Below are 22062 nucleotides of genomic sequence, written 5' to 3'. Positions count from 1 at the left end.
TACCAAGGACTGCCTTTAACCTGAGTCTTAAAATTATCTACATAGTCTCCTGCCTGGGCTCCTAATTTTATGTCTATTGCCCCTCAATCTTCGGAAAACAAATTTGTAATGGCTGCATACTGCTTCAACCTGTGTCTCTCAAACTTGTCTACTAAAAGAGTGTAACAACAAAGAAAAGATAATGAAAACATATCCTTATAGATTCTGCAGTTATAGGATAAAATGGCTTGATATAAGCAAAGATTTATTTTATAATCTTAATAGGACTTTATCTAAATTTTATGATCTTATCTTAAAATTACATGTTAATTGTAGTTTCTACTCCACAAATCTATCTTTATATAAAAACTAGTGGCCCAGTGCACGAAATTCTTGCACAGGAGGGAGGGTGTCCCTCGGCCCAGCCTACACCCTCTTTAATCTGGGACCCCTCGGGGGATATCCGACTGCCGGTTTAGGCCAGATCCCTGTGGGTATCTGGCAGTCGGACATCCCTCTCACAATCTGGGACCTCTGGCTCCTAACTGCTTACCTGCCTGCCGGCCTGATGGCCCCCATCTTCCCCCCCCCCACCAGCCTGATTGACCCCACCTGCTCCCCCCTGCCAGCCAGCATGCCCCCAACTGCCCCCCCTGCCGGCCTGCTCACCCCTAACTGCCCCCCCCCGCCAGCCTGCTTGCCTCCAACTGCCCCCCTGTGCCAGCCAGCTCGCCCCCAACTGCCCCCCCTGCTGGCATGGTTGCCCCCATTCCCCCCCCCCCCCCGCCAACCTGATTGCCCCTAACCACCTCTGCCTTGGCCCCACCACCATGGCTTTGTCCAGAAGGACATCCGGAAGGTCTCCCGGAATGTCTCCTGGTCTAATTAGCATACTACAGTTTTATTAGTATAGTTATTTCCTCCCCAAATCTTCTAAGAAGCGATGTTCCTGAAAGATGTATCATGTTTATCCTATGGACCTGCATGTCCCATATAGCTGTGCCCTCACAAGAACATGAAAGAGCATAAGCCTACAGAATGAAATCCAGATCTCTTCCAAGTACTCAAGGACTTTAATAATCTGAACCCTAGTTACCTCTTTAATCATTTCTTGCCCAACACAAACCCTCAGCTCTAATAAAAATTACCTACTTTTAAACATTCTCTATATACTTTCTTAATGACTTTCCATTGCCTAGAATGTCTCCCAGACCTTTCTGCTTGGCTAGGTTCTATTTATACCTCAAGTTAGAGATAATGTCACTTTTCCACAACTATCTAGTAAATGGAGGCTCCTTCCTCTGCAACCTTGCAGCATTACTATTTATACCCTTCAACTGACACTTAAATAAAGATAAGACAGAAAAGTAAATCTGACAAACATAATAATATAAATTGTGAGAAAAAGTAATAAAAACTCCAAGAGCAAAGATAGTCAATCTACTTGATTTTAGTGAATTACTGTAATTCCCTCTTTTACCTGCAGTCTTGCTTCCCACAGTTTCATGCTCTACCATGGTCCAAAAATATTAGATGGAAAATTTCAGAAATAAACAATTCACAAGGGTTTTCTTTTTTAATTTACAAGTTTTAAATTGTGCACTCTCCTGAATAGCATGGTGAAATATCGCATTGTCCCACTTCATCCTGTTAAGATATGAATATCCCTTTGACCAACATCTCCAAGCTGTAGATGCTACATACTCAATAGTCACTTAGTAGCTGCCTAGGTGATCAGATCAACTGTAGTAGATTACAGTGCTTGTGTTCAAGTAAACCTTATTTTGCTTAATAATGGTCTCTAAAGCACAAGAATAGTGATGCAGGCAATTAGGATAAGCCAAAGAGAAGCCTTAAAGTATTGCTTTAAGTGGAAGGTGAACCTTCTAGACTTAGTAAGGAAAGAAAAAACATCATATTCCTTGGCTGCTAAATCTACAGTAAGAACATATCTTCTATCGTGAAATGGTGAAGAAGAAAAAAGAAGCTCGTGCTAGTTTTGCTGTCACACCTCAAACTGCCAAAGTTACAGCCCAGTGCATAACTGCTTAGATAAGATGGAAAGGGCATTAAATTTGTTGGTAGAAGACATGACATCATCATGATCCTCCTGATGTACTATCAGAAGGTCAGTAGTAGCCTAACACTACATCACAATGCCTACATCATTCACCTCACTTCATCTCATCATGTAGGCATTTGTATCATCTCACAACATCACAAAAGAGTGAGTACAGTAAGATATTTTTAGACAGAGAGAGATACCACATTCACGTAACTTTTAATACAATCTACTGACATAATTATTCTATTTTACTATTAGTTGTTGTTAATCTCTTACTGTACCTAATTTACAAATTAAACTTTATAATAGGTATGTATGTATAGGAAAAAACATAGTACAATATAGCAGGTCCTCAAATAACATCATTTCATTTAACATCATTTTATTCTAACATTGATGAGATGCTGTAGAAACTTAACTCTTGTTTATATCTATTAGGCTATGGTAAAGTTGGTTCTGCTACATGTCATTTCACTTAAAGTCAAAGAACCTATCCATGGCATTAAGTGAGGATTTTTACAATATAGAGTTTGTCACTCCCAGGGGTTTTAGGCATCCTTTGGGGTCTTGGAACACATCCCTGCAAATACAGGGAGACTACTGTATTGCAAAATTTCTACACCAAGAGTTTACTCTGCACCAGTTTGAATTTTACTGAAAGCAAGTATACTCATTTCCTCTTTCAGGGTTACCTATTTCAGCACAATCTATTTACCCACTCTCTCTCATCCTAGAGTCAGCATGTTTTCATGCCTGTATCTTTCCTTCCTAATAGTGTGACTCATGGAAATCACTCATTAACCAAAAATGTACTCCTTAACCAGTATTTATTCAGTAACTCCAACTTGCCTCTTTTATGAAACCTATCCCAAATATATATGGCTACATATTCCACCTTCTGTTATAGGATAATCAAATTTCCTTGATTTTCCCATCACTAACAACCGCAAGCATTGCATGTATGCATGTACTACCAAGCGACCATCCAACACAACAGTTTTCAAAATTGAAAAGGGACCAAATAGTTGGCCTTTTTATCAAAGTCCAAAGTGTTCTCATGGAAAACAGACTAGGTCAAAATTACTCAATCTGTGTGAAATGTGCAGTTCAAGGTCATGAAGGTAGGCTTAACTATCTCCCACAATAAGCCTTTATAAAATAAGATTTTAATGACCTTTTTAAAAATATAAAATCAAGCATTCCATCTCAAACATAAAAACTACTTTTATAAATTCATATCTGTAGACTCTAAATCCCACCCTTAGACCAGTGTCTAGTTTCCAGTTTCTTAATTCATTGAATAAATATTTATTATGTGCTTTTGGTGTGCTAGCATACTGTGCTAGATGCTGAAGATAAAGCCGTAAACAAAACAGACAAGTCCCTGGCATTTACAGTAATTACATTCTAATGACAAAGACAAAAATGATCCCATAACTACATATAATGTCAGATAATGATAAATACAATAAGGGTAAAGAGCGAGAGGAGGGAAGCAGTGGATCCTTTTAGGTAGGGTGATGAGAGTAAGCTTCTCTAAGAAGTGACCTTTAAGAGATATATGTTTGAAAAAGGAACCAAGCCATGCAGAAATCTGGGGGGAAACGACAGGCAAAGAAACCAAATAGAAAGCCTTACGCAGAATTGAATTTTGTTTGTACAAGGATGAACAAAAAGGCCATTGAGGCTAAAATGAAGCAAGCAAAGCAGAGATTAGAGGGACATGAAGTTAAAGAAAGGCAGAAGCCAGATACGTAGAGTCTTATAGACAATTACAAAAAATACTTCTTTTTTTGCTTATAATAGAAACAACTAGAGGGTTTTAGAAAGAGGAATGAATGATCTGATTTTTAACTTTTAAAAACCTCTCTGACTGCAATGTTGAGAGTTGACTAAGGCAGGAGTAGAAATAAGATGATCAAATTAAAAAGGTACAACAAAATTCAGGATTAGCAGCTATCCAATATAATAGCCCCTAGTCCTACGTGGCTCTTTAGCATCTGAAATGAGAAGTGCTTTAAAAGTAAAATGCACCTCAGATTTTGAAGACTTTAGTAGGAGAGAAAAGAAGTAAGATATTTCAATAATTTTTACATTTAGTACATGTCAAAATGATATGTTAGGTATACTGGGTTAAACAAATAATTAAAATTAATTTCACTTGTTTCTTTTTATTTTTTTAATGTAGCAACTATAAAATTTTAAATTACAAATGTGGTTAAGATTATATTTCTATTTGACAATGCTGACCTACATGGTGACTTTGACTGAGTTTTAGAGGTGGAGGACATAAAAAATACTAGATTTGGGATATATTTAAAAATTAAAACCTATAAAACTTGTTCTAGGAGTAAATGGAGGAGTAAGAAAAGAAGGGAAATCATTTTGAGTCCCAAAATTTTGGCCTCAGGAACTGGGTAAATGTAGTGAAATATGCTAAGATGGGGAAGTGTGCATTAGAATCTTATGTCTGAGCTGCCCTGTTGTATATCCCAACAGACATATCATGTCATGGTCTCAGCATTCACAAAATGTGGGGAGCATCATTCATAAATGGTACCCCTGGAGTTATGTAGTGTTCAGCCTAAATAGCTTAGCCAATAACCTCGTGCCAGGTATTCTCTAAATAGTGTATATTTACCAAATACTATTACTGTTAGAACATAGTTTAGGCACATAAACTTGATTCATATGTAATGCTAGATTCTGTTAATAAGACCATTTGAGAAAAAATAGGAACTAGGAGTTCAAATGTTTTAAACTAACAGCCCACGATTCAAGTGCTAGTTCCACCACACTCAAGTATACTTAACCTCTCGATCTCTGTTTATTCACTCCTAAAATGAAGGTAACACATACCTCAAGTTATGAGAATTAAATAAGATAATGTATGTAAGCCGAAACCGGTTTGGCTCAGTGGATAGAGCGTCGGCCTGTGGACTGAAAGGTCCCAGGTTCGATTCCGGTCAAGGGCATGTACCTGGGTTGCGGACACATCCCCAGTGGGGGGTGTGCAGGAGGCAGCTGATCGATGTTTCTCTCTCATCGATGTTTCTAACTCTCTATCTCTCTCTCTTCCTCTCTGTAAAAAAATCAATAAAATATATTAAAAAAAAAAAAAGATAATGTATGTAAGATAATTAAGATTTTATCTGGCACACAGTAAAAGCTTCATACATTACAGCTATTAATATAGTCATGTGATAAGAAATGGAACAAGTAACAAAGCTACACAATATTTTTGAAGAGTTTCATTCTAGTTCTATATTACTATTAGAATATACAGTATCTTATTTCAAAATTTTCCCAAATTAAAATGTATTACCTGTAAGTAGTGTTTGGAACATAGACATCCCTAGCAGGAAACTCCAAAATTTCTCTGGTAGGTCTAACTCTACTGTCAGGGTAAAGCTTCACCTGAAGCAGCTCTGGGGTTAGGCAATAATGAGGATTTTCAGGTGCCGGAGAAATGTCTATCTTCAGCTGAGCTGCATATAAAAATATATTGTAAAAACAATGTAAACATAATAAAAACTTTATGTTGAAAATGTTTTTGAATGAATTTAGATCATATTTTTGCAAGAAGTCTGGAAAAAAACCAAATTATTATTGTCTCAGTCCTCTAAATCACTTCATTTTAGCAAGTCTCAAAGGTATAAATTCCTGAGACACACATAAATACATGTAAAATACTGAATGAATGAATAAATGAATGAATGAAAAAGAATCAGCAAAAAAACAAACCAAACATACAGAAATCTAGCACAGGAACGAGCTACCATTTCAAAGATTAAATGTTTAAATTAAACTTGGTAGGCTTAAAAAATAGTTTTACTCTGGAATGGTTTGCTCTGATCATAAAATGAATGTTTCTAAATTTTACCATTTCATGCATTTTTTCCTCTAGAAAATAATTTTAAGCCATGGTATTATTCATCGCTCTCATTTCAGTACTTAAATTATCAAAGGTTCTGAGAGAACCAAGATGGCGGCATAGGTAAACACCTGAAAAGGCTGCCTCACACAACCACTTCAAAACTACAACTAAAAGACAAAACAGACATCATCCAGAACCACAGGAAGGCTGGCTGAGTGGAAATTCTACAACTAGAAGGAAAGAGAAAAGCACACTGAGACTCAGAGGAGGTGCGGAAGTTAAGTGCAGAGGTACGGAGGCACACTTGGAAAGGGCTGGCAACGGAGGACACTGGTGTCTTTTTCAAACGGGAGGGAGTCTCAAGCTGGCCACTGCTCTGAACTCCAGTTCTGGGCAAGTCTCTGAGGACCCAGACTCATACGGGGAGAGACTGGAATGTCTGGCATCAGTCGGAACTCAAGGGCAGGTTTCTCTCAGAGGTGCTTGCAGCAATTATCGGGACACTGAGACAGTTACCGGGACACTGAGACGCGGGGCCTCTTAGGGTAGGACTGAGGAGCAGCCATAGCTGCTTGCCCCGCCCGGTTGATTCCTTGAGACCCCCCCCCCCCCAAGCTGCGAGCAGAGGCTTTTGCATATGAATGCCCTGGCCCTTAGAGATCCAAAATTACCTAATAAACTGCACCTGGGTCAGAGAGACCCAGAACATCCAAAAGAAGGCTCAAGGCCCCATAGCAGCTTGCACTGCTTCACAGCTGGGCCTCATCTGGGCACCTCCAAAGCCCAAACAAGGAAGAGGAATCTGCAGATCTCTCTGTAGCTCCTGCTGGGTAGCCTCAGGCAGAGGCTAGATTAGCACCTCCTTAGATCCAAAAGCCAGTGTACCCAGTGGTCAGAGTGGGACCATCCAGATTACAACTCCTCAGATCCATAAGGGACACACTCAGGGGGCAGACTCAGTGAGCACCAAAGCCCCACTGAAGCAAGTCTTACCCCAGAATGGTGTCTCCAGCACAGAAGTTCTCCCACTGCAGACACAGCTGATTCTCACAGCCAATTGGCCTGGAGGTCAATTCCTTCCAGTGATACCAACAACAATCAAGGCTTAACTACAAGACTGTGCACACAGCCCACAAAGGGGTGCGCCACAAGTGTCCACCTCAGGTAATTGGGGAGGCTGAGTCACTGGGCCCTATAGGACACCTAGCACAGAAAGCCACTCTATCAACACAGGGAAGCATATAAAAAATGCGGAGACAAAGAAAGAGATCACAAATGACAGAAATGGAGGAAAGCAAACTACAGGATATAGAGTTCAAAACCACGGTTATAAGGTTTTTCAAGAATTTTCTAGAAACCGCCAATAAATTTAGTGAGACCCTGGAGGATATGAAAAAGGACCAACTAGAAATTAAGCATACACTGACTGAAATAAAGAATAATATACAGAGATCCAACAGCAGACAAGAGGATCCCAAGAATCAAGACAAAGATTTGAAATATGAGGAAGCAAAAAATACCCAACTGGAAAAGCAAAAAGCAAAAAGAATCCAAAAATATGAAGATAGTGTAAGGAGCCTCTGGGACAACTTCAAGCGTACCAACATCCAAATTATAGGGGTGCCAGAAGAAGAGAGAGAGCAAGATAGTGAAAACCTATTTGAAGAAATAATGACAGAAAACTTCCCCTACCTGGTGAAAGAAATAGACTTACAAGTCCAGGAAGCGCAGAGAACCCCAAACAAAAGGAATCCAAAGAGGACCACACCAAGACACATCATAATTAAAATGCCAAGAGCAAAAGACAAAGAGAGAATCTTAAAAGCAGCAAGAGAAAAAAAGTCAGTTACCTACAAGGGAGTACCCATACAACTGTCAGCTGATTTCTCAACAGAAACTTTGCAGGCCAGAAGGGAGTGGCAAGAAATATTCAAAGTGATGAATAGCAAGAACCTACAACCAAGATTACTTTATCCAGCAAAGCTATCATTCAGAATTGAAGGTCAGATAAAGAGCTTCACTGATAAGAAAATGCTAAAGGAGTTCATCACTATCAAACCAGTATTATATGAAATGCTGAAAGGGATTCTTTAAGAAGAGGAAGAAGAAAAAGGTAAAGATAAAAATTATGAACAACAAATACATATCTATCAACAAGTGAATCTAAAAATCAAGTGAATAAAAAATCTGATGAACAGAGTAAACTGGCGAATATAACAGAATCAGGGGCATAGAAAGGGAATGGACTGACAATTTTCGGGGGGGAAAGGGTGTGGGTGTGTGGGAAGAGACTGGACAAAAATCGTACACCTATGGATGAGGACAGTGGCGAGGGGGAGGTAAGGGCAGAGGGTGGGGTGGGAACTGGGTGGAGGGGAGCTATGGGGGGGAAAAAAGAGGAACAATTGTAATAATCTGAACAATAAAGATTTATTTTAAAAAAAATTATTCAAGATTCCTGCATCCTAAGTGTCAGACCACATGAGGGTAGAATGAGATGAAGAGTACTGACAGACATATGGGCCAAGTAAGTGAAAAGGGAATACATATTACAAACAATACAATATACTTGTGATGATAACAGTTATAATTATTTCTAGTTAAAAGTTTTAAATACCTGTAATAGGTCTTAGTCTCCGTAAAACAGAAGATGGCCTTCTCATATCGGCAAGGAATTTGTACAGATCTTCATCACTTAAGCGGTCTCCTTCCTGATTTTAAAAACAAAGGAAAAATTATTTGATAAGATAAATATGGTAGATTTAAAATATTGCTTGTTAATAATCCTGCCCTTTTTCCTTCATTTGAGTCAGAGTGAAAAGTAAAATTTATATAACCGTGATTAAAAATCAGTATGCGGACTTATTTCCTTTTCTATGCTTTCAAATTTTATTGAGTTATGATACTGCTATCTGTTTTTAAATTTTATATATTTATTTATAGCCCATTATGTTTATAAGGTATTACAGGGAACTCTAAAATATGGAAAATCAATACAAATTAGAGATAGATGAAAAGGATAAAAAAAAGAGTATTGATATAAAACAGATATACATATAATGACATTCTTAAAAACTTATAACACTTGAGTTTATATTTGTCTTTTCAATTTTATATCACCAAGTCTCTCAAATGCAAAATATAAAGCATTGACTAAATTTACAAGAGGAAAGAAGTAGTAACAAAAACTTCCTTGAAATAAAGTATAACTATCTTGATATTAAACCAGAAAGAAAAAAAATGAAAAGACCTCCATCCTGGGAAAAGAGACAAACCAAACCAAACCATACCTAATTAATAAAAAATTTTTAATTTAATATAATGTTTTGCAATTAAAATAGGTAGGGATTAATTTTGTTTTTTAATTTAAGAGTTAGTTTTTAGAGTTTATTAATCTAAACCTCCTGCATTCAATACCTTAGTGGTTTTAAAGCATAGTTCATGTCGTCTTTTTATCTTAAATAGGGTTAAGGTTACTTTACTACTATGAGCTCACCCTGAGCTACATATTCCACCTGCTCACTGCTATATTCTGAACAGAATACAGAATTGCTCATCTTTTATCCCACTATCTAGAAAAGTGATTTTTACTTTCCAAAAGGCTGGAGTTTTTTGTTAATACTTTTATAAATAGTTTTTAGTCTTATTGAGTTATGGTTAGCAAATTTGACTCTATGAAGATTTTTTCAGTGACCTAACATATAATTATTACAAATGTTCTATCAGTTGCTAAAACAGTATATTCTCTCCTTTTGAATACAGAATTAAATGCATCCTTAAATGGTTCTTATTTATAACTAGAGGCCTGGTGCACATATTCATGCACATTGAAAGGAAATTAATTAGAAGAAATATTTTAGAGGCTAGGGAGGGACCACAGGAGACTGGCTCCAGGGTATGTCCGGCCAGTCTCACCCACTCCCGATCCACCAGACCCCAGTAGCAAGCTACGAATTGGAGCGTCAGCTCCCTGGTGGTCAGTGCACGTCATAGCTACTGGTCAAGCAGTTGACCGAATGGTCGACCAAACAGTGGAACACTTAGCATATTAGGCTTTTATATATATAGATACATTAAGATTATCTTTAGATTCAATTATTTCTGTCTACTTAACCTGTTAAATTGATTATACTATTGACCTCCATTCTTTACTCCATATCTGTTTCCATACCTTTTGTTAGGTGGGACATTAACTCCCTCCCCAGGCTTGTGTTGGCCAATAAGCAAAGATGATGCAGAAACTTCAAAAACATTTGCACAACTGAGCTTGCCCTCCCTCTTGAACTTCAGCCACTGGTATGAGAACATTATCAAGCCAGCCTGCTAGATGATGAGAGTACAAATTAAGAAATATGAAAGAGATCTGTTATTTCTGTCTTCCCAAAAGTCAGTCTAGATCAGCTGACTCCAGTCAACCTCTATACATGTGAATGAACCTAGCTGACAAGCCCTTCTCCACAGTGCTGGTTTACTGTTGTGTACTCCTAAAGCAACAACTTACACACATTTTAGTAAGTAGAAAAAATGCCCTTAAAACTAATGTGTGAATTTTATTTTTAAATCTCCATGTATTTCTAATAACTTTAGCTTGTCACATTTAAAATCTGTACATAAGCACTGATTACTATATCCCAATCATGAGTAGTAATTGCTCAATTAAAAACAAAACAAAACAAAAACAAAAAGCACCTGCTTTTGTTTCTCATTTAGGAGAAAATTGTGCCTTTAATTCTACTTTATTAAAATTGTAATCTCTGCTTTTTACTTAATTTGCATTTGCCTGATATATAATATTCTAGCTATTTAAAAATACTTATAAAAATTGTACATACTAATAGTTTAAAAAATTACAGAGCTCTACAAAGTCAAGTGTCAATGCTTCCCATTGCTCTATGTCCCCAGCAATCGTTACTTTTTAAGTTTCACAAGTAGTTTGTGCTAGTTTCGGGTTACTGGTCTCCAGTACATGGTGAATACTCAAAAAGTATTTGTTGGATAAATACGTAGGTGGGTAGAATGATGCTCAGTACATGATGAATGCTCAATAAAGTACCTTTGAATAAATAGGTGGGTAGGTGGATGGATAACTGGTAGATTTGAGTTTACAATACCAGTTCAATGATAAAGCAGCTGAAGAAATGCAAAGAAGAGCTGTGAAAATAGCAGAAGTGATGTAGCAGCTGAAGAAGCACAAAAAAGAGAAAAATGTCATAGTTGCAAGGTTGTGTCATTGTATGTAAATCCACCGCTCTGTCTCCATAGCTATACTTGGCTATTACCTCATCGAAGTAACACTAAAGCCTTTTCTAAACACTTTCTTGTACTACAATCTATATATATAAAAGCCTAAGCGACCATACAACTGTCCGACGGGTAACTATGACATGCAATGACCACCAGAGGGCAGACGCTCCAACCAGTAGCTATGATGCGCACTGACCACCAGGGGGGAGACGCTCAACCCAGGAGCTGCCGAGCTGCGGTGACTTGGCAGCTGCGGTTCTCAGGTGACGCACCCAGAACCAGAGAGGAGGGAGCCTGATTCTGGGGTGCATCACCCGAGAACAGCCCTCTCACAATCTGGGACCCCCTCAGGGGATGTCGGAGAGCCAATCTCGGCCCAATCCCCAGAGGCCAGGCCAAGGAACTCCACCGGATCCGTGCACGGGCCTCTAGTTCATAATAAAAAGACCCTTACCACTTCAGACACTCCTTACCTGCTTTATTTTCCATCTGTGTCTCAGAGCAGTTGCCTATGAATGCTATTGATAGATAATTGTGAAAGACACTTCAAGTACATTGTTATCTGTCAACTCATGGCACATCCTGCCCTACAATCTAGCTCTCTCAAGTTACAAGGTTATCAGAAGGCCAGGATTTCCTCCCTATATTTAGAATAACATCTTAAAAGGAGGAATTTTGAGAGAGTATTTTGCATTTTCCTTTAATCTACTCTAAAACATGTGAATGGTTCTTCTCCAGTTTGTCACACTAATACAAATTTTCTTCCATTCTTATATGGTTCTGGTCATCTGCTTACTCAACACAAAGGCTTTCAAATTTTTCTGATCTTGGTTCACATTATAAAATTAATTTTACTTCAAAATCCAGTATGCATACACTCACAAAAAAACTAGGGGGAATAAAGCTCACTGAAGCAGTAGAATATAGATGTGGAGGATTGATTCTGATGCATTATTAGACAATGTCACTATTTAAATAAAATGATAAAACAGATATATATAAATTATTTTTATTATTATATATTTTATTTTTATTCTTAATTTTTTTAAATTTCTTGAAATTATAATCAATTATTATATGTGCATATACATTCACGATTTTTCTGAAACCAAAAGAAATTTACAGACAAATAACTCCGGAGAATTCCTACATGACAGAACAATACCTGCTTAAAAAAATTTGTCACTGTGAGTGTAGCAGGTCGAAAGCTGGTCAGGTTACAAGCATCATCTCCACTTGTTGTCCTTTCAAGTGATCGTCTGCCAACAATACTAGAATTCCTCCTCTCTGACCAAGACCCTTTTCGTTCTACGAAGAAAAAAAAAGTAAAATATTCATTTTTATAATGTTTAAAAAATTTGTTTTAAAGCAGCTTTCCAAACAGGGTGGAAATCCACTGAGCTTGAAAATAACCACTTAGCATATTGACTATAGTAGAAGAATTTCACTTCTGGGGAGATCAGTAAGGAAATATTACACCTAAATCTTCTGATTCTCTAAAATTCTCCAATGTAAAAAAAAGGTAATTACCACACAAAGATTATGCATATGACCAAAGATGAGCTAAGAAGAACAGATATAGAGGAACTATACATTTTAGTCACTATATATGGTCCCTCAGTCTTATAGCACTTGAATTTGAAACTTTCACTCAAATTTTTGCAAGATAACCCTACTATTCAAACCCAATAAAATAATGTTGAAGACTTAAAACAAAACTATAAACAAACTAGACCTACCAGACCTCTACAATATACTCCACTAAACAAAAGGCAAATGCACATTCTTCTCAAGCACACATAAGACATTCTCCAAGACAGATTATATATAGGTATATCTTGTTTTATTGCTCTTTGCTTTATTGCACTCTACAGATATTACATTTTTCACATATTAAAAATTTGTGGCAACCCTGCATTGAGCAACTCTATTGGTGCCATTTTTTCAATAGTATTCGCTCAATTTGTCTCTGTTCACATTTTGGTAATTCTCACAATATTTCAAACTATTTTTTTTTTTAATCCTCACCCGAGGATATTTTTCCATTGATTTTTTAGAGACAGTGGAAGAGAGAGTGAAAGACAGAGAGAAATATCGATGTGAGAGAAATATCAATTGGTTGCCTCCTGCACATGCCCTGACCAGGGCCCAGGGCGAGGAGAAGCCTGCAACCGAGGTACATGCACTTGACTGGAATCGAACCCAGGACCCTTTGATCCACAAGCCAATGTTCTATCTACTGAGCCAAACCAGCTAGAGCTATTTCAAACTTTTTCACTGTTATTATATTTGTTATAGTAATCTGTGATCAGTGATCTCTCATGTTATTATTGTAATTGTTTTGGGGCATCACAAACTTAAGAGAGCAAACTTAATAAATGTGTGTTCTGATTGTTCCACTGACGGGTTGTTCTCCTATCTCTGTCCCTCTCCGAGAGACCCCAATTCCCTGAGACACAACAATACTGAAATTGGCCAAATAATAACCCTACAATGGCCTCCAAGTATTCAAGTGAAAGAAAGTCCTATGTTTCTCATTTTTAATCAAAAGCTACAAATGATTAAGCTTAATGAGAGAATGTTGAAAGCCAAGATATGCTGAAAGCTAGGCCTCTCGTACCAAAGAGTTGGCCAATTTGTAAATGCAAAGAAAAGTTCATGAAAGAAATTAAAAGTGCTGCTCCAGTGAACACACAAAAGATAAGAAAGCCAAACAGCCTTATTGTTGATATGGAGAATGTTTTAGTGGTCTGGATAGAAGATCAAACCATCCACAACATTCCCTTCAGCCAAAGCCAAATCCAGAGCAAGATCCTAACTCTCTTCAATTCTATGAAGGCTGAGAGAAGTGAGGAAGATGCCGATGAAAAGGTTGAAGCTAGCTGAGGCTAGTTCATAGGCTTAAGAAGCCATCTTTCATAACATAAAAGTGCAAGGTGAAGCAGCAAGTGCTGATATAGAAGCTGCAGCGTTATCCAGAAGATCTAGCTAAGATAATTAATGAAGGTGGCTACACTAAACAGATTCCCAATAGAGACAAAACAGCCTTAGGTTAGCAGATGCTGTCTAGGACTTTATAGCTAGAGAGGAGAAGTTAATGCCTGGGTTCACAGCTTCAAAACCTGACTCTCTTGTGAGGGGCTAAGGCAGCTGGTGACTTTACATAGAAGCCAGTGCTCATTTGCCATTCTAAAAATCCTAGGGTCCTTAAGAATTATGCTAAACTACTCTGCCTGTGCTCTATAAAAGGAACAGCAAAGCCTGGATGATAGCACATCTGCCTACATGATTCACTGAACATTTTAAGCCCACTGTTAAGACCTATTGCTCAGAAAAAAATATTCCTTTCAAAATAATACTACTCATTGACAATGCAACTGGTCACCCAAGAGCTCTAATGGAGATGTACATTAATGTTTTCATGCCTGCTAACACAACATCCATTCTGCAGCCCATGGATCAAGGAGTAATTTCAACTTTTAAGTCTTTTTATTTAAAAAATACATTTCATAAGGATATATCTGCCACAGTGATTCCTCTGATGGATCTGGGCAAGTAAACTGAAACTTTCTGGAAATGATTCACCATTCTCAATGTCATTAAGAACAGTACAGATTCATGAGAAGCAGTCAAAATACCAACGTTAACAGGAATTTGGAAGAAGTTGATTCCAACCCTCACTGATGACTTTGAGTGGTTGAAGATTTCAGTAGAGGAAGTAACTGCAGATGTGGTGGAAACAGCAAGAGAACTAGACTTATTGGAGCCTGAAGAAGTGACTGAATTGCTGCATCTCATGATAAAACGTTAACAGATGAGGAATTGCTTCTTATGGTTGATCAGAGAGAGTGGTTTCCTGAGATAGAACTGACTCCTGATGAAGATGCTGTGATGATTGTTGAAATGACAACGAAGGATATAGAAATTATATAAACTTAGGTGATAAAGCAGCAGCAGGGTTTAAAAGAACTGACTCCAATTATGAAAGAAGTTCTGTAGGTAAAATGCCATCAAACAGCATCACATGCTATAGAGAAATCATTGGCAAAAGAGTCACTTAATGCAGCAAATTTCATTGCTGTTGTATTTTCAGAAATTGCCACAGATACCCCAACCTTCAGCCGCCACCACTCTAATCAGTCAGCAGACATTAACACTGAGGCAAGACTCTCCACCAGCAAAAAGATTACAACTCATTGAAGGCTCAGATGATGGTTAGCATATTTTAGCAAGAAAGTATTTTTAATTAAGTTATGTACGTTGTTTATTTAGACATACTTAACAGACTAGTACAATGGACCATTATTCAGCAATAAAAAATGAAATACTGGCACATGCTATAGCACAGATTAACTTTAAAACATTATACTAAGCAAAAGAAGCTAGACACAAAAGACTAGATATTACGTAATTCTATTGATATGAAATGTCTGGAACAAGAAAATCCATACGACTTACTGGTAAGTAGATTTGAGGTTGTTTAGTGTTGGGTTTGGGGATTTGGGGAGAATGGAAAATGACTGCTAATGACTATGAAAGCATTCCACAATTAGATTGCAATGATGATTGCAGAACCTTGGGACTACATTAAAAAAACACTTAAAACAGGTGAAATGTATGGTATGCAAATTACATCTCAAAAAAGCTGTTAAGGTTTTAACAAAAGGCAAAAAAGAAACCATTGTATGCCTCATCACATTGCAAAGTCTACACATAAAACAAGCTTATCTAAGAAAAAAGAAAAAAAATTATATATTTAGAAACATTTTATATAAAACACTCTTACCTCCAGTACTAATTTCTACCTCTGTAGAATCTCTTTCCAAACTCCCAGCACTGCTAACAATATTCATTAAATGGATCGCAGTCCAAGCAAAAGGCATGCGATATTTTCCAAGTCTTTGGCAAAACTGATCAGCTTGACTTTTCAGCTTCTCCAATTTTTCCTTATTCTGTAAAACAAAACTTTATACATTATATGATTATGCTCAAAGAAATGAATTAAAGGCTATTTCATAATAAATAAAGACACAGTTTAAAAATTCCCAATTTTCAACAAAGATGGAAAAACAATCTGTGCCTTTCAGAGATCAATTAACAGTGTACTATCTTAACCACTGAACAACCTTAACCTGTTCTACAAATGTATGTACAGAATAAGTCTTCGACATTTTTGTTTGAAATTATCTCATCTCTGGAGAAAAAAGAGCAACTGTCAAATATGTTTATGTATTTTAAGTACTATTTTATGAAAGGAAACATAACTATGTTTCCAACTGCAAACTATAAAATATTCTAAGTTATAACTCATTAAATTTAAATATTCTAAAAAATATGGAAGCACTTGAGCCAATTTAAAATAGTCCCTAACTTAGAGCAACCATGAGGTGGGAGTGTAGGGCACAAATATGCCAATAATAAGCCAAGAGTAGTAATAAATGAAGCAAAAAAAAAAAAAGTATGATAAGAGTACTAAATACTGGAAAAAGACTAATGGTACAAACAGTACATGCCTACCTGGAAGACATCCTGAGGCTGGCTCAACTTTTAGGCTATTCCTGAACAAACACTAAGGCGACCTGCAATATCCAACCAATGGTCCAAGAGTGAAAACCCACACCAAATTCCTCACATATTCTTTCTATACAGAATATCTATTGGTGTGGTTTACTCTAATGACAGTTCCCTACCTGAAGACTCAGAGCTGGGAAAAGATGTACAGATAGCTAAATGGCATCACTTTTACTGCTATACCTAGTATACCTTAAAAATAGGTTCTTGCTTTAAAAGCCTAGCTATAAAGTATACTTAATTCTATCAGCTTATGTAAATATGTAAGAAGAAATGTGGAATAAGCTGCTATAATACCTATGAACTCCATATAACAGAGCAAATTTAATTTGTAAAATGACAACCTGGGAAAGCCTGAATACGTTAACGCTGCTTTCAACCAGATAGCCAGGGATCAGAGAAGATTATCATGTGTTCAGATCTACTTATAATAGCAGAAAAGGCTCAGCTCTTGTTCTGAATCTCAGAAAAACAGAAAGTAAAACATTTTCTAGTTTGTCAAGTATTTCTCAAGCATACCTCTCCTGGGTGTTTCCAGTATTAAATGAAGTGTTCAAAGACCCAAGATCACCTGTTATTCCTATAGCTAACTCAAGGTATCTGGAATTTGATACCTATTGTTGACCAATTATTTTTGCTTTAGAAGTTTATCTAAATTCTAGAAATTTGTTATTTGCTGACAAAACAGAGGTTATATTTTCTATTTTTAACACATTCTTAATTATCTATAGCTAGACAGAGGCCTAGAATATTTCTGTTTTGCTAGGAAACGTTCAATCAATATCACTATTCTGTATATATAAGAAAAATTATTTAGGAATTAAACTGAATTAGCTTTCTACAAAAAAAAAGTAATTTAAATAATCAATTAATGGTGAGGGATATTTTAAAGAATATGTGACACAAGCGAGGTGACAAAGCAAATAAAGAAAGAAACTGAGTAGGATAATATAAAAAAATGAATTAAATTTATTAGTATGCTTTATATAGTAGTTTCCCAAATAATAATTTGGGAGATTAGAGGTAATTTAGGGTTGGGTTTGGGGACTTGGGGGAAATGGGAGTGAATGGCAATAAATACAAAAGTGGGGGAAATGAGAGGCATGATATTTTATACCTTGGTGGCATCTGCTTCTTTGAAAATCATATATGGTTCTGCACACTCTCCAATGTCTCCTTGCTGTAAGACTTTTTCTAACTGTCAAAGGCAAAAATTAAAGATTAAACTTTTTTTTAAAAAGCTATCATTATGGAATGGAAGGATGATTCAACATATAAAAATTAATTAATATAATAAAATCACATGATCATCTCAATTAATATAGAAAAAGCACTGAACAAAATTCAATATACTTTCATGAAAGAAACATTCAACAAACTAGGAATTTAAGAAAGCTACCTCAACATAATCAAAGCCCTTATGTGCAAAGCCCGCAAGATAACATCATACTAGGTGTTAAAAGACTTAAAACTTTCCCTCTAAGATCAGCAACAAGATAGGGATGCTCACTTTTGCCAATTCTATTCAACATAGTAATTAGAAGACTGAGTCAGAGCAATTAGGCAAGAAAAAGAAAACACATTCAAATTAAAAAGGAAAAAGTAAAATTATCTCTTTGAAGACATGATCTTTTATACAGAAAACCCTAATATTTCACTCACGTGTGCGCACACACACACACACACACCCACACACACTCTTTAGAACTTAAAGGAATTCAGCAAAGTGTCAGATACAAACCATGCAAAAATAAGTTGTATGTCTATACACTAAAAATGAGCAATTTGAAAAGGAAATTAAGAAAATAATTCCATTTACAATAATATCAAAAAGAATAAAATACTAAGGAACTAATCAAGAACTGAAAGAGTTGTATTTTGAAAACTATAAAACAGTGGTAAAAATAAATAAATAAATAAAGGAAACACAAATAAATGGCAAAACATCTTGTACTCATGAACTGGAAAACTTAATGTAATTAAGATGTCAATACTACCTAAAACAATCTGTAGATTTAATCAAAATCACAATAATGGTGTGTTTTTATGTTTGTTTGTTTTTCCAATAGTCAAAACAAGCTTTAATAAAAGGAACAAAGTTGGAAGCTGGAAGCCTCAAACTTCTTGATTTCAAAACTTAATATAAAGTTACAGTAATCAAAACAGTGTGGTACTGGCATAAAGATATACCTATAGATCAATGTAGTAGAATAGAGCCTAGAAATAAACCCTTGTATATATAGTTAAATAATTTTCAACAAGGGTATCAAGACCATTCAATGAGAAAAGGAGAGTCTTTTCAACAAATGGTGTTAAAAAAACAACAACACCTGACTGTCCAATTGCAAAAAATAAAATTATACCTTTACCTTATGTTATACAAAAATTAATTTGAAATGGATCAAAGACCTAAACATAGACCTAACACTATAAAACTCTTAGAAGAAAAAATAAAGAACATGACTATGTTTTCTTGGATTTGAGACAAAAAAAAAAAAAAAAAAGCACATTCAATTAAAGTAAAAGTAGATAAACTGGACTACATCAAAATTTAAATCTTTTGTACTTCACAGGACACAACCAACAGTGTAAAAAGACAAGAAATAAGAGAAATCATACATATATATCATAAGGAGTTAATGCCCAGAACAGATTTTTTAAAATATCATAACTTAACAAAACAATAATAATCTGATTATTAAATGTGAAAAGGACTTGAGTAGACATTTCTCCAAGGAAGCTATACAAATGGCTAACAGGCATATGAAAGGATGTTTAAACCACTAATCGTTAGGGAAATGCAAATCAAAACCACAATAAGATCATCTTACACCCATCAGAATGGCTACTCTCAAAAATAAATAAATACACAACAAATATTGGCAAGGATATAGAAAAACTAGCACCCTTGGCCGCTACCAGTGAACTGTAAAATGGTGCATCCACTATGGAAAGCAGTATAAAGATTCCTCAAATATTAAAAATAGAACTACCATGCAATTCAGGACATCTATTTCTGGGTATAAACCCAATAGAATTGAAAGCAGTTGTTTGACTAAATATCAGACTAAATGTTGCTGTTTAGGTATTTTTTAGAGATGATTAACATTTAATCAGTAGACTGAGTAGAGTAGATTACTCTCCATGATGTGGGTGAGCCTCATCTAATTAGTTAAAGGTCACAGAGCAAAAAATGAGGTTTCTCAAAAAAGGTATTCTCAAGACTACTTGGCTGAGTTTCTAGTATGTTGCTCTGTGGGATTCAAACTCAAGACAACAACTCTTTCCTGAATTTCCAGCCTGCCTGCCTGCCATACAGATTTCAGACTTGCTAGCCCTCAGCCAAATCCTTCCTTTCTGTGTGTGTGTGTGTGTGTGTGTGCAGGCGCACGTGCACGCGCGCACACACGCACACACACATGCGTCCATCCTACAGGTTTGTTTCTATGGAAAACCCTGGCTAATATAGTCCCTAATTCAAGAAAAAATTAAGTAGCACCTATAGTGTACGTTAAAGAATATTAAGATGAAAAAATAAGTAAAGGCAAAATCTGTGCCCATAAAAAGCTGCACCACTGATAGAGAGATGAGTATACAGACACTACACAAATAAACAAATATATTTAACACTAGAGACCCGGTGCACAAATTCGTGCACAGGTGGGATCCCTCGGCCTGGCCAGCAATCGAGGCCAATTGGGCCTGAATGGCCGGGGGAAGGGACCGCGAGAGGTTGCTCAGCCGTGGGAGGTTGACTGTGAGAGCACAATGACCACCAGGGAGCAGCTCCTGCGTTGAGCATCTGCTCCCTCATGGTCAGTGCGCGTCATAGCGACTGGTCGTTCAGTCATTCGGTCGCTTAGGATTATATATATAGATTATTCTCACCTTTATTACAAGAAAGACATCTTGGGAAGGATAAGTGATAGAAAAAATAGCTGATCTTGCCAGGGTGGTAATGGCAGCAGGTGGTACATGTGGACGTAGCAATCCTTTCATCTGCTCAGAATTAAGGTCAAAATAAAAGTTTTCTGAAATCTAAAAAATATAATCATATCAAATTTTTAAATCTGTACATTTTATAAAAACTCACAAAAATCATACATCTCCAATCTTAAACTATTACAGATATTAAAATAATATACTATAACATACAGTTTATCATATATGTCACTGCCCATTCTTTACATGTCTAAATCCAAAGAAATGTACAAACTATTTGCAAAATATAATACAATAAACATAGTCTAAAGAAGCATATCCCAAACTCTTCTGATTAGAAATGTAAACCTCTAATACAATATACAAAGAAATTATTATTGAGATGAATTATCCCAAATTGTCTTTAAAAATTATATGAACAATATCTCAGCAGTTTTGATTTAGCAAATACAAGTTGCTCAAGCAAAGTTCCACTGCAGAAAACCGTAATATTTTGACAGCAGAAGTCACTGAAGGCACTTTAAGTTTCTACTACACTTCAGGCTTAGAATATACAAGCAAGAAATGCTGTGATAAGACAGCCTTCTGTAAATGATGATGGTAAAACTAACAGCAGTATTTAAGACAGAATATTTAAAATATACATAAATGATCTGTTGTAGTAAGAAATTGAAAATTATGTCAACAAAAACTCACTGTTATCATCATTGTTACCTTTAATAGATTGCCTAAAATGCTTTTCTTGTAGTATCTTTTCTTGTTTTTAAATTAAAAGTTGCTTCTGCTACTGGCTTTTGAACTCTTTCAATGAAATAAAATCTAGGTATAAACTAAATTATTTCATAGTAAGAATATATTTAACAAGCCTTAAATTTCCATTTTTCTTTGTAAAATATCCATCTTTAATAATTCTCAAAAATTGTTACTTATTTATCTTATAAAACAACTTAAAATCAGGTTTCTGAAATCTATTATGTTTAAATCATATAACCTTACCTTTTTCTTTTCCTTTACATCATATAAAGCCAAACTTGCAAAAATGGGTTCAATTTCAATCTCAAACCTTTAGGAAGAAAAACAATGAAGTAGTTTAAAAATAAATATAAAATACATAATTGTAGAGAAATTCTCATTCCAAAAATAATCTCAATATCTTGTACTTTTCTACATCTGTGCTACACCATCTATGCTACCCCGCTTCTTCTTGAAACACTTTTTCAGGCATATATTTCAATTTATATCAACCATTACCTCCTCTAGGTAATCTTCCTTAATTTTTCCTATAAGTAATCTCTGCCTAAAAGCTCATGGCATTTTAATCCTACCAGACCTGAGGCCCTGAAACTAACTGTCCCCTATACCTGGGCTCCTGAGCATTAAAGAG

The 22062-nt window shown here is 36.1% G+C and overlaps 1 protein-coding gene across 8 annotated transcripts in view; it reads right to left on the bottom strand.

Moving 5' to 3' along the window:
• DOCK7 (dedicator of cytokinesis 7) overlaps positions 1-22062 on the bottom strand; it is a 185941-nt gene that overhangs the window by 123590 nt on the left and 40289 nt on the right. For 7 of the 8 annotated variants that reach the window (XM_059689327.1, XM_059689328.1, XM_059689325.1 and 4 more), the window contains exons 8-14: positions 21675-21741; positions 20625-20774; positions 17854-17934; positions 15952-16117; positions 12331-12473; positions 8539-8632; positions 5370-5532 (exon numbers count right to left, since the gene is read on the bottom strand). In XM_059689327.1, the coding sequence (XP_059545310.1) occupies positions 5370-5532; positions 8539-8632; positions 12331-12473; positions 15952-16117; positions 17854-17934; positions 20625-20774; positions 21675-21741 (864 nt within the window). Of the gene's footprint in view, positions 1-5369; positions 5533-8538; positions 8633-12330; positions 12474-15951; positions 16131-17853; positions 17935-20624; positions 20775-21674; positions 21742-22062 lie in introns of those variants that run through there. The other variant, XM_059689326.1, reaches the window with a different exon arrangement.

Source organism: Myotis daubentonii, chromosome 3 (genome assembly GCF_963259705.1).
Source record: "Myotis daubentonii chromosome 3, mMyoDau2.1, whole genome shotgun sequence".
Classification (NCBI taxonomy): domain Eukaryota; kingdom Metazoa; phylum Chordata; class Mammalia; order Chiroptera; family Vespertilionidae; genus Myotis; species Myotis daubentonii.
This window is presented reverse-complemented; position numbering and strand designations above follow the sequence as displayed.